The sequence below is a fragment of the Theobroma cacao genome, chromosome 6, assembly GCF_000208745.1.
Source record: "Theobroma cacao cultivar B97-61/B2 chromosome 6, Criollo_cocoa_genome_V2, whole genome shotgun sequence".
Lineage (NCBI taxonomy): Eukaryota > Viridiplantae > Streptophyta > Magnoliopsida > Malvales > Malvaceae > Theobroma > Theobroma cacao.
In genome coordinates this window covers 22,782,031-22,795,454 of record NC_030855.1, presented here as the reverse complement: position 1 = coordinate 22,795,454, position 13,424 = coordinate 22,782,031, and the positions used below count along the sequence as shown (strand labels likewise).

Genomic DNA, 13,424 nt, shown 5'->3' with positions numbered 1-13,424 from the left:
AGGCCAGCCTGACTTGAGCTGCTCTCAGCCTCTCACCATGCAGACAGCCAAAGAAATTTGTTTTTCTTTCAGCAACCTAATCTGACAAGACATTGAATCAGAGAGCGCTCCAAAGTCAAGCTGGTCCTGTCCTGCCCTGGTTCTGCGTTGTACAGGACAGTTTTTCTCAGAAACAAGTTCTGCCCTCTTGTTCTTCAATCCTTATTTTGGGATATCAAAGTGAGGTGTAAACGGAAGGGATCGAGTAAAAGGAAAATAGAAGAAGAGCTTTCATAGTACTTTTACTGTTCTCCTCAAACAGTGAACTTCATCAAGTCCTATGTAGCTATGGAAGTACCTGTCAACTACATTTATGGCCTTGGGGAGACAGTGGTCCCTTATGACGTGCACAAATGAATGAATATGTCCCTTTTTTGTCTGTTTATCGTAGTTTTTGTTAACCTTTACATGGAATTATGTTGCAACTTGCAAACATATTTACGCAAACCAGTTCCTTTACTTACATGAACTCATGAAGCTGCAAAAGTAACTAAAATTTTGCACAAAACAAAGGTACTAACCTAATACACTTTTGTTATTCAAGTTCTTCCCGAGCAATAATTTCAAACACAGGCATTTTCCCATTCATTGACGATCAGTTTAAAAGAATGTTTTATGAGTTCTTGATCGCCTGCAATGTTATCTTGAAAGAACTCATTAGCTACAGCCATTTGATCTCAGTAAAAAAGTACAGTGAAAAAGGGTCATTACAGGCATTCTTATTGGGGCGAAAAGATACAAAGAGAATTCATGCTAGCTATGGAATTGTTGTGCATTTTGCGTCAAATTGACTGTTCAATTTCCTTGTCGATGAACTCAAATCCACACTCTACACGTCATGATCAAGGGGTCTTTCCATTTGTTTTTCCTTTTTAGTGGAGATTCCTTACAAGTTGCTATAAATTTTCTCTAGAAATGGGCAGTCATATAGGCATGGCAGCATGCAGAGACGCCTGAGCGTTTGCGCTGTGGCCGGTGGTACGTGGTCAACAGAGATTCTCCATCCGCTTCCTTTAATTGTCTTTATCTTCTCTCCCCATCTCTTCCTTTTAGTTTTACCTCTGAAAACCATCCATAACACCGCATAATTCTCTGTTCCTTACAAACTTAACATCCACCCTTTCCTTATTTGCATCGATTACGTTCTTTAATTTCTGATTTTTATGTTTTTTTTTTTGTAGAATTTTTCAATCCAATATTCACCAGGTGGCACAATAAGAAATACCAACCATGCTCCTACTCACCCCAGCCGGACATATGTACATTCAAATATAAGACTTCAACCACCCATTAACTCCAAGAAGGCAACAACATAGGCTTTTTTAGATATTACTTGCTAATATTTACAATGGGAACCATACTACACCATTGCTTAACGGCATCTACCATGGTTTAGTTCAGAAAAAGGGGGGAAAAGGAAGAGCAAAACCAAGAGTATAGGTCTAGGAGGTAGTGTTTGAGAAGTTATTACAGATGTCTAATGTGATGAGCTTCAGCAATTAAGTGATCACCATCCCTCCCTGAGACACCCATCATATTCATAGTAGGTTTGAAGGAATTTGGAAAGCGACCTGCCGTGCGATATTGCCATCAACATCAGACTGCAATGGCACTTTGTTCCAAACTTTCTTTCCCTGTAAAGCCATCCTTCAACGTTTTAAAATAAATGTTGTAGTCCTTCTCTGGGGGAGGGTTTTCTGGGTCCACTGTGAATGGCTCACTAAATGGAACCACACTTTTAACCTGCAAAAGAAACAACAGTTATAGTATATGAAGAAATAGGGGCACCTAACATTCAACAATAGGCATATCTGCAGCCCAGGTTAGAGTAGACAATGGCATCGAATCTTCTCATTTAACACCTAAAGCTAATTTTATCAAACATCCATTGTTTAGTGTTGATTCATCAAGCTTTAATTCCTGTTCTTTTCCTGTCCATCAATGCTTCTAGGTTAATAATAAAGGGGTGACGTACAGGGCTCAAAAATTATAATGCTAGTGGATTATCACTATACTAAAGCTCATGACTGCTGATATATTTTTAACATCGACTGATCAACAACACATCATTGATTTCATATCAGCAGTCCCACAACTCAACCATTTTTTTTTTTGAAAGTTCAATTATATTAAAGGTCTGAAAGAACATTAGAAAAAAGATTTTGCAAGGCATTCCCCTTACAAAAGAACATTGAGGTATGCGATAACAAAATCACAAAAGGATCAACCCCTGTACATAAGCCAGCAAAAACTCCTATACAAACCCATTCCTCACACAAACCAACCCCTATAGACAAAAAGGGAACAGAACTCAGGAAATACAATGTGAACTTTCAATCTCCAGGACTATTCCCAGAAATGGGCAAACACAAAAAATAACCTTCGGAAAAATACGAGACGTTGCAGTAGGAATCAACAGGTAATTTAACTACTACTTCCTTCAATTGTGACAGAACCCCTTTGCTCATCTCCCCAAACCGTGGACAACTCTATTTCTCTCCCTATACCAGATTTTGCAAGAATATCAGCTTGTTGGTTTGCCTCCCTCAATGTGTGTTTGACTTCCCATTTTTTCACTCTTCTTCTTAGAGTTTCAATACAGAGAACCCACTTGTTAACCTCCATGGAGCTAAATCAGGTGTCTAAACCCATTTATTAAGATTTTGAATGCTATGACCAATTATGGCTCATCCCTATGTAAAGCTACAACCATATGTAGCAAAATGATATGATTAGCTATAATAGCAAGTAATAGACTAACCTCAAATGTCTTGTCACATGCATATGGGCTTTCCAAGGCAGCAATGCATATGCGAGCAATTTCTTCCCTTGATATCTTTCCCTGTATTATCAGATAATGGGACAGTTTTAGCAAGAGATCAGGGTTTCAGCCACACCAAATCTTCATATTCAGGAAACAAGTTATGAGGTAGAGTTGTATTTTAATTTTGAGATTTAATATAAATAACCACAGATCAATATTGGACAAGCCTAGTCAAAAATCGAATTTTTAACTTCCATTCACTGCCAGCAACATTACATTGTCTGCTTGGTAAAAAATGAGATCTGCTCTGTCAAGCTCTTCATTTAATGCAAACGGCTGCCCTCTCAGTGGCCAAATATCATATTTAGGGAACCAGTTATGTAGAATAATTATAAGAAAGATATCCTTTTATTAGATATCTAACACACAGATTCAGAATATTAGACAAACCAAGTCAATAGCTGATTGTTCAGCTTCCTTTCAATGCCATACCATTATATTGTCTCCTTGATCAAAAATGAGATCTGCTCCAGCAGGCTCTTCAGTTAATGCACAAGGCCTTACAATTGTATAAGGAATTCCACTTTCCCGTATCAAATCCTCACCCTGTTCTAGAAAAAAATGAAAAACAGTGTAAGAAAAGACACAGATTCTATGCTTCATAGGTAAAGGACTGATGATATAGAAAGAATGCTTCAGCTAAGCACGCCACATGGCTAGAGGAACGAAAAAGTACAATTAACTTAGCAACACCATTTCTTAAAGCAATAATTCATCAAATTAAATATATTTGTATAAGGTAGCAAGATTAAGAAATTGAAAAAGAAGGCATTTCCAAATCATTGAAGGGCGAAGAGAAACTTCGGTTGATGTATTCCCCTTCTTGCTCGATGCTGCCCAAAGTATGTGAACTCTATATCTATTTTTAGCCACCAGCTTGATAGAAAATGCATCATATATAGCAAAAATGATACTATATGATAATATCATACATTCAAGGATTTCTACTGTTTAATTGCTGCAACTTTCTTGCTTTGAAACCAATACTACATTCAAATTCACCTTAGTATTTCATTTCAAAATGATATCATCTAGATAAGAAAATTTTAATCTGGCTACTTTGACTTCATTTTTTCAATATAGAGTTCTAGGAAATACAAACAGGTTAATTTTCCAGTTATATCAATTGTTGTAACACAATTTATAGCAGGTGCAAAGAAAAGTAGCAGAGCGAATTGAAACTCAGCTACCATTTTGCATGCAAAAAGCAGGTGGTATTTTCTCTTCAACAAATGATTTAATCTTTTTCCCAAAATGAATGAATGAATAAACAAAAAATACATGTGAAGAATTGAACAAAACCTTCAACTTGAATGTTAGGACAAAGCCCAAGTCCTTATTCAAGCGAACAGCAGGAGGTTGTTTGCTCAGATCAATGCCAGGTCTGTCTGGTCGAGTAACTCCTGCAGAGCTCACATGGACAAACCTACACATGATGCAAGAATTAAAAAATTGGATAAGACAGCTCACTCTTAACACCTCACTCCCTACCCCAAAAAGAAGAAGAAAGTCTAGACCTCATTATCCGTAGAATCTGATAAAATGAAGAGTGAAAAAAAAAAAAAACCTGGGAGTGATAGGATCCTTTATGTATGCTCTTATGCTTGACACTGGAAGCTCAAAAGGTCCTTCTACAAAAGTGGGATTCAGTTTCCCATCATATTCAAACTTGCTGAACATGAGCTGGAATGATTTTGCTTGTAAACAGCATGGTAAAAACACAAAAAGTAGAAAGATCAGAAAACATAGACACAGTAACAGACCTGCAGTGATACAACATTGCTTGGATCAAAGGCTGGGGCATCAGATGCAGTCCGTGCTCGAAATACAGGCCTCAACGAAGAGAATGGCAAACAAATCTGTAAAGAAACAATAAGTTACAAATTGAATGAAGAATATAATTTGTTCAATAATGCTGAATTATCGAGTGGTCATGGTGTTACGCACAGACTGCCATTGGCCTCCAATGGTGTCAAAGCTTGTTGTATAACCCACAGTATCCCAATCAGTGCTAGTGCGAACAATTAGTTTATACCGACGCCCATCACCATTTAACCGCAGCTCCAAACCATCATATGCTGAAAGATCCTCTGGTGTGGAAAAGTTCTGAAAATAAAAACCAATTATTTTTTCCTTTTCACATGAGAAAATGGAATCAAACATTAAGCTATGCATCCAAAATTCTTCCTGAACACCCAAAGACAAGCATGCTTGTGCACCCAAAAAAGATAGTCGAATCAATATGTCTATAAATTATAAATAACAAAGAAGTTCTTCAAATGCGATTTTTGCAGATGACTAACATGAGTTCGATTTTCAATAAACAGTCATAATCTAATCTAGTTTGTTACAATCCTACATCAATATTTTCCTTAAACCTGCAAATCTCAGGAGTTGAAAACTATGGTGATTGCAAATGCCAGCATCTTACCAGTGTGCCGAAAAAAAAGCCTCTTAACCTTTTATGACCATTAACAAAGTGAGCACACTTACAATTTTCAAGTGACCCAGACCACAAAATTGTGAAACATGCATGGCACAAGATCATTAAAGTTTGAGAAAAGCTATTGTAGTTTACATACCCTTGTTCTGATACTAGTAAACCCACCATTGTTTGCAGTTGAAACAATGCCTGACAGAGAGAAAAAGAATTGGAGAAGACAAAGAGATAAACATGAGCAAAGAGATTAGAGTCATATATAGAGGCATATAAATCATGGTTCTAATTGAATTACCAGCAGGATGCAGTATAGAGAAAGAGAGAATCTGATGAAAGGTTCTCAAAAGAACAAACCTTTGAAAAGTCCAGTTGGTTTACCACTTTCACCACCAGTCCAATCAATCTGAAATGTACTTTCACTAACACCGCCCATTACAACGTCATCTAAAGCACCCCAACTAAGTTCTTTTGAACTCTGACCTGCTTAATAGAAACATGAGAAAAAAAACCTCAATAACGTTATTTTGCATACAACCAGAAAAATAAGATTTCTCATCTTTCCTAAAGTGCCGATTGGCATTTGGATGGGTTAGTGGTGTTTTGCTTGCAGCAATTCCATATGTTGTTAAGCTCATAGAATGTTGTTTACAGAATAGTTACCTAAATTTAGCCAACATGCATTATTGACAAAATTTTTTAGCTGACCAGCAGGTATTGTTGTAGACTAATCATCAACTCAAGCCCAAACATTGTTGGATTGTCTGAAAATTGATGCTAGGATATCATAGATTTTATACCAACATTACATCACAACTTTAAAAATTGAGATATACTACAGATGTTACAAATGAGTAAATGAAATACTCAGAAATCAATGTTCGATATGCAAACTTAAAACCTCATGTAATAACATTTTAAATTCATAGTAGTTTTTCTCCTTTGTTTCATTAATTTACAAGACAAAGTAAAGCACATAGACCTGAATATCCCACCCCTTTCTTCATAATTTATAATTAATTATAATCAATTTAGCTTGTCCAAATTGAAAAGAAGGTTCTCCTGCAGCTTTGCTGTAGCAAGGGTATTAATTGCAATTTCCACTTGCAGGAGAGTTAAGAGAATACCTTCAAACCCAAAGAGCAGTTTCCCACTTTGAAGTCCAGCACTCTCCTTTACAGCATTAATCAAATTTTTCATTCCGATATACTCCACCATTTCAGGTGAAGCACCTTTTATCTGTTTCAACATATGAACAAAATCTCAAAGTTATGGACAAAATAGTTGTAACTCTAGAAGAGAAAACAAAAGCAAACAAATTCTCAAGTATAACTTCCTCGGGACAAAAGAAAATCTAAGAAGCACAAGATTGCTATTAGTACGCCACCTCTGGTTCAAAAAACTTGATTCCCTGTAAAACATAACAATTGGATGTCAGGCTCCTCAACCAGGAAAAAAAAGTTAAAATAAAATCCAATCACATATTCAATCTTCTAAGGGAATAAACAAAACAAATAAACTATTGAAGGGCAGATCATATTAAAAGAAATTTTAGAAACTAGACCAACTATTTTACAATATAATCAATAATTCTGATCATTTTGAGAATGCTTAAAATCATACTTGACTATATTTCGCTCTGTCAGGAGTGTCCCCTTCCTTTGGGCCAATAATTACAGAAGCAGCATTTATGACTTTCCTCACTCCTTTGAAGTACTCAGGGGCCAGAGTGCTTTCCTTCGTAATGTCTCCTACAATCTGCAATTTGGATGAAAAGTCAAAGTTGGAAACATGGAATGGAAGGATTAACAGCAAAACTCTATCAACAGTGAAGAAGGAAGGATATGACCATGACTCTAATTCTGGGTCACATGACATTATGACAGTACTGAAAGTTAAATTCATAAGTCCAAGAACTATGATTAATATAGAAATCAAATGCAATTAATTTTATGCAATACCTTGTTTAAGCCATGAGTGTCACTACATTACAAAATCAAAAATATAAAACATAATCCCATTGAGGCCTTAAATATGGCAATCTAGCTCACCAATTCAATCTCTGGAGCCAACATCCTTCTTGCCTTCTCTTCATTCCTCACCTAAAAGTAGGCACACATGAAAGCAAAAGTTGAAAGGGAAAAGAGGCAAAAAGAATGAGAGGAAGGAGGTAACATCTATCGAGCACCTTTTTCTATTTTTTGGTACAAAGGAAGAGAAGCTCAAAAGAATACTAACACTGGCACTCCTCAAGCACTTTAAAAGATATAAATTCATAATTTTAGAGAATGCACGATAAATATGTCAAAAGTTAAGGACAAATACCAAAGCTTTAACTGGCAACCCTTTCTTCCTTAAGTTGTCAACCACTCTTCTTCCTACGCCCCCAGTAGCTCCAGCTACCAGAATGAAACTAGAAGTTTCCATTTTCTTTGCTGATTCTTCGGGTGACGGGCCGGACAATTTCCCAATGATGAATTCAACAACCTTCACGGCAACAACAAATTCACATTATTGTATGCACACATATTTCACAATTACAAATGATTAAAACTGGAATAGAAAGTCTTTCTTACCTTAGCAAGAGAAGGTGGTCCATTGAAAAAATATAATGTTTTCAAAAATCTCCCCAAGTCCCAACTCTGCTTTTCAGCGGATATAGGCCCTTTGTACGTTCTGGAAGATAAATACGCTGATCTTTGTTGGTAAAGAAAACACTTAGGTCTGCCATTAAGTTGAAGAAACGGTTTAGGAAGTGGACATGACAGATGCTGAGGATGCATACAATTCTTAGAAAATTTTCTACCAACGTTTGATGAAGGCCCCTGCAGTTTCAGTTGATCAAGTTATGAAATTGAAAGTAAACCATGATTATAAACATAATGGCAGAAACTAAATTTGGCAAAGAGGGTAGTTCATAGATATTGTATCAAAAATCACAACCTTCTGAAACAAATGATACTTACGCCTCCAAGTGAAGATAAAATAAGAACCCCACAAATACTTATAAATGAAATATATTCATAAAAAAACACTAACACAAACAAACGCATTTAATAATGATGGTTTACTTGCCTGAATACTGAGAATGGAGGAGAAGGAAGATGATGATGATATTGCTGTAGAGCCACAACTTTCCATTTTCTTAACGGTGGGTGACACAGTCAAAAAAAAGAGAAAAATTTACAAGTAAAAGTTCACAAAGAGGAGATTTTAAGGTTGGCGTTGTTGATTGAAGGTTGATGGTTTGATATTTGAAGCAGAGCAGTTAATACAGACCACACACCCGAGCTTCTTAACAGTCGCCTCCAATAGTTGAACTCTCGAAGGAAAAAGGCGCTCTTTAGAATGGGCTCGGTGGGGTTTGCAGCTGAGCCAGTGGAAATGGGCTCCAAAACCCATTAGAGTGGCCTAGTCGCTGTCTACTCCAACCCAATAAGAAAAGAGTAAATAAAATTACTTTTGACATTTCTTTTTTTTTTAAGTTACTTTGGACATCTCTAATTTAAGTGAAAATTTGTATTGGTTTTAAAGTAATTAAATGCATTGTATACATATTTCTACTGTCTAAAGCGTTATAATAGTGTATTTAAATATTTGATTCAATAATTAATATATGATCTCTTAGTAGATTCAAATCTCTCATTTTTCTAAATAAAAAAAAAACGTGATAGTAAAGTATAAAATTGTAATAACAATAAAGAAAGAAAGACAATATTTTGAAGTGTTAACTATTACTTCTTTTAGACAACATAGAAATTTCCTAACACTTCAGGTAAACGATGATTTCTATGTGTCGAGTGCCTTCCTAGTTCCTAGACTAGGAAAGAACAGAAGGCAGAGGGAAGAATTTGTTGCCAGGTGGTGCATGTAGGAACAAGGGAATGCTCATACATAAATCTTATGTCGATTGGTACGCAATACCTAGCCACAAGCTACTGCTGCTTCTACAACCTAAACTATGGCCTGCTTAAGCTTGCTGCAGTTAATGATTATCTCAAGTTTTTAACTATGTCCTGCAGCGGCTTTTCTGCCAAATTCAACTGTTCATTTTTCTGCAGGCAACGGAACAACTTGGACAAACAACAATGATTCCCTTCCTCAAGCAACAAAATTCAAGGATGGCTCACTGGCTCGTTTTATGCTATTCAAAGCAGCAGCAAGCCCTGTTTGTGCAGTGGGCCGTTTTGGATTCGGATTTGGCTTTTATTGCAATTGGGCTTTTGCTGGTTTCTGTGACTTGTCGATTCTTTTCGTGGCTCAATGGTCAAGTTAATTCAAAGAGGGGTCCCCAGGTAGCTCGGTCAGCAAATTGGAACAGTCCAGCCAGAGAAAATGCAACACTCAAATTCTCCCACGGTGGAAATTTGCCCTTGATAGACGAAAATGGTACTGAAATTTGGTCAATTCATACATTTGGTATGTTTATTGTTGGTATGTGAATTGATGAAAAAGGTAACATGATGCTGGTGAACGAAAGCAATTGGCCTGTTTGGGAGGCTTCCGTCTATCCTACTGATACTCTTCTACTTGGGCAAGTAATGAGGGAAAACCAACGGCTTACTTCAAGAATCACTTCTGTCAATGCCAGCCAAGGCTTGTTTTACCTTTCTCTAAATTCTCTTGGCATGGTTGCATATCTGATGGGTGACAAACCAACCCAGTGTCTAACCGTTGGTCCCGCTGCGGAGGCTGTAGCTCTCTCTACACCAAAGCAAGTTCGTCACCTGAAATTTGTTCAGTTTCTAGTGGGAGGAATCGGTTTCTATTTCCAAACAAAGGGTAAAATGAATAAAACAGCACTCAATGTTTCAAGTTCAGCAACTATTCAGTTTCTGAGGCTGGATATTGATGGGGGTCTTAGGATATATGGGTGGAACCCTCGAGATAGATAGAGAACGGTTCACTTTTGGCCGCATAAATCAGATAAATGTTGGATCCCACTCAAGTGTGGCAGGTATGGGGTTTGCAAAAGTAGTGAGTGCACTTGTCCTGTTGCACCAAGTGGCGCGGACTACTTTACAATAAGAAATGATCGACATCCTAATCATGTTCGTCGCGAAATCAATCGTCCACAAGTACCATTTCAAGGTACATCTCCTGAATATGAAATGATTTATTTCGGAAATCTTTCCTATTTCACTAGCTTTGATCTGAAGGCATCTACTCTTCAATTAATCAATGAGGAAAGATGCAAGCAAGCCTGTAAGGAAAATGAATCTTGTAAAGCTGCCTTTTTCGTTTCTATGAAACAACTTCGGAAGGATATTGTTATTTGCATTCCGATCTTCTCTCAATGATGGGTAATCCACGTGAAGAAGGGTACCATGTGTCATCATACACAAAGGTCGCTTCCTCTTCCTATCCGGAAAACAGACCCTTTCACTCTTAAGTCTTGGAAGCTAATGCTATTTAGCCATATATGCCTTTTTGCTAAGTATGATTGTTCTTGTTACAATATGCTTCCTGCTGCGGGAAAAGATGACCTGTGCTTGCATACAACAGAAAGATCGTAAGTCAGTCATCTCAGGAACTCTAATAAGTTTCTCTTACAGTGAATTATCTTTCGCAACTGCTAAGTTTGCTAAAAGGTTGGGAGGAGGAGGTTTCGGAGTGGCGTAGAAAGGGATGTTAAAGGATGGAACAATAATTGCAGTAAAGGGGCTTGAAAACACCGGGCAAGGGATTGAAGAGTTTCTAGCAAAGGTGGACACAATAGGAAACATACATCACAGTAACTTGGTGAAGCTAATCGGTTACCGTGTTGAGAAAAGGCTCAGGATTTTAGTTTACGAATATATGAGCAGAGGGTCGTTGGACAAATGGATCTTCCATGAAAACAGTAACTTTTGTCTTGATTGGAAAACAAGAAAGAAGATTGTATTAGACATACCGAAAGGCTTAGCATATCTTCATGGAGATTGCAGACAAAGAATTGCTCATTTAGATGTTAAGCCGCAAAACATTCTTCTTGATGACAATTTCAATGCAAAGGTTTCTGATTTTGGGCTGTCAAAGCTGATTAATAGAGATCAGAGTCAAGTAGTGACCCGGATAAGAGGTACGTTGGGGTACTTAGCTCCTGAGTGGCAACACTAAAGAATTACAGTAAAAGCTGACATTTACAGCTTTGGAATTGTTCTCCTAGAAGTTGTCAGGGGAAGGAAGATCTTAGATTACAGTCAACCGGATTCAGATGTTAGTTTGCTGAATCTTCTAAAGAAGAAGTGCCTTGGGAATCGGCTGATGAATATTATTGACCTCACAAGTGAAGATCTGCAACAGCACCTTGAAGAAGTCAATGCTATGACAATGCTGGGACTATGGTGTGTGAATGAAGATTATACAAGACGGCCCTGTATGAGTTCAGTGGTAAAAATGTTGGAGGAAGAGAAGATGCCTGAACCAGGCTGCCATTTAAGGTTTCCTCTAGCATTTCCTGTACCACCCTCTGATAATTAATCTTAGTAAAAGCTTAATTCCACAACATGGGCATCACAAAAAACAATTATCATAACCTTGTTATATCTGGCTGCCAAATAGATTAGGTAGCTCTTATTACAATGTTTTTGGCTTACATTTTCCTGCTGTTAGAGTCTTCTTACGCTGGTTAGCAATCAGCACGTCAAATCAGCCAATTTCTACCTTCCTACTATAGCCTCTGCTTGGAGCTGAAAGAGTGACATTAAATTCAAGAGCGTAACAGAAAAAAGATGCGTTTGCCGGGAGTCGAACCCGGGTCTATTGCTTGGAAGGCAATTATCCTAACCGTTGGACTACAAACGCTTGTTGCTTGGCTTGGATTCGCCTACCAACTTCACGAGCACAGGCTCAAGCAGCGTTGTTCTTCACCCTGGGTGGCATTGAAAGTGGTTGGATATGTGCTGATTGCATTTTGCAATTAAGCCATTATTATATTTATTCCTGCAATAGAATGAGCTGGCAGCCCATTTAGGTTGGCCAACACCATATTATGCATGTATGTAAATATATCCCCTAACTACTTACTTGCAAGTGATTGGTTCAAGCCCTTTACTTTTGGGTTAGAGCCTAACTCTACCCAATCTTCTAATACCAAACTCATTCTCAGATTCTCTCTTTACCGACCCATAATTTTTTCCTGGCCCAAAAGGAAAATACAATGTTTTTCTCTTCATTTTTGGTGACAAATGAACAGCTAAACCTAAATTGGGAGAAGAGAAAAATGAAAGCAAAGAATGATAGTACATTACTACTCGACAGGGAAAGCAAATTCCCAGCAACCCTTTTAAATATGAACTAAGTTACGCTGAATGAACTCAAACTAGGTCAGTACTAATATTCAAGAAGTTATTTAAATTCAAATCTTTATGGGATCATCAAGCACATTTTTATTAATATTCCATATCTACATATTATAGATAGATATATGCCCATATAAAGTTGGATTAAAAGAGATAAAGGGGGTGTGGCGGTGGGAAAGAAGTATGTTTCTATTGGCCAGTCTGAATTGAATTTGATATAAACAGCCTAGTAGGCTTGTGATCATTTTTTTTTTCAAATCCACTTTTGACGAATTCTCGAAAAATACAAAAAAATAACAAGTCCCATACATGAATTACGTGTGTCATTTATTTTGTATATAGTAATGAATGACAAACAATTCAACATCCCAACTTTATTAATTTTGATGACCAAATTATGAAATTTGCTAAGCTAGCTACACTTTTTCATCAATTAGAATTATCCTTTTGAGTGTTTTGACCGTTTATTTGTCTCATGCAAATCTTTTAATCAAAAAATCAAGCATAAAAAAAATATGGAAATGGTCTCCAAAGTCAATTGAAGATGCTTATAATAGCAATATCTTTGGGCACAAGGTAATGTCCCTGACTTTGTAGCTGAGAACTTTTCGGGTGTGTAGTGAGACACGGGAAGCACTTTCGGCTAACTGCAACGGGTGAGTTCTTGTCGACTGGCGGACACCCGAGCTGCTGACGTGGGTGAATGCTTCAGGGACCCTTCTGTAAACATTATGCCCAGCAAACAGTTTCTTTTTTTATTGTGAAAACATTTATGCCGACAGTTTTAGCTAATTTAACACGATTTTTTAGAGGGTTTTCTCTTTGTTTCCCGATTTTGTTT

The 13,424-nt window shown here is 37.2% G+C and overlaps 1 protein-coding gene, 1 non-coding gene and 1 pseudogene across 4 annotated transcripts; 1 reads left to right on the top strand and 2 right to left on the bottom strand.

Annotated features, from left to right (window-relative positions):
* Positions 1,300-8,613, bottom strand: LOC18596644. Of its 3 annotated transcripts, none has more exons than XM_007025256.2 (16): positions 8,376-8,610; positions 7,877-8,125; positions 7,626-7,787; positions 7,352-7,402; positions 6,924-7,058; positions 6,688-6,711; positions 6,428-6,539; positions 5,658-5,786; positions 5,446-5,495; positions 4,811-4,969; positions 4,627-4,722; positions 4,431-4,546; positions 4,166-4,289; positions 3,296-3,409; positions 2,801-2,881; positions 1,300-1,782 (listed from the first exon to the last, which is right to left on the bottom strand). In XM_007025256.2, exons 1-16 carry the CDS (start codon positions 8,439-8,441, stop codon positions 1,636-1,638), a joined length of 1,815 nt encoding a protein of 604 aa, XP_007025318.2. In that variant the 5' UTR covers positions 8,442-8,610; the 3' UTR covers positions 1,300-1,635. The 3 variants fall into 3 exon arrangements, 2 of the variants coding, with proteins under 2 accessions (XP_007025318.2, XP_007025316.2); XM_007025254.2 differs by having other exon boundaries at positions 5,658-5,783; XR_001928545.1 differs by having other exon boundaries at positions 1,745-1,782; positions 3,296-3,414; positions 8,376-8,613.
* LOC18596642 lies at positions 10,782-11,762 on the top strand (annotated as a pseudogene).
* Positions 12,015-12,086, bottom strand: TRNAG-UCC. The gene has a single exon. It is a non-coding gene; the product is annotated as a tRNA-Gly (tRNA).

What these genes read in the sequence shown, in the direction of transcription:
- LOC18596644 (XM_007025256.2), bottom strand. Translation starts at nt 8,441, where the DNA reads ATGGAAAGTTGTGGCTCTACAGCAATATCATCATCATCTTCCTTCTCC. An exon ending in TTGGAGGCCAATGGCAGTCT is followed by an intron (nt 4,723 to 4,810) that starts GTGCGTAACACC and finishes GTTTCTTTACAG; the next exon opens with ATTTGTTTGCCATTCTCTTC. An exon ending in AAGGATCCTATCACTCCCAG is followed by an intron (nt 4,290 to 4,430) that starts GTTTTTTTTTTT and finishes CATCATGTGTAG; the next exon opens with GTTTGTCCATGTGAGCTCTG.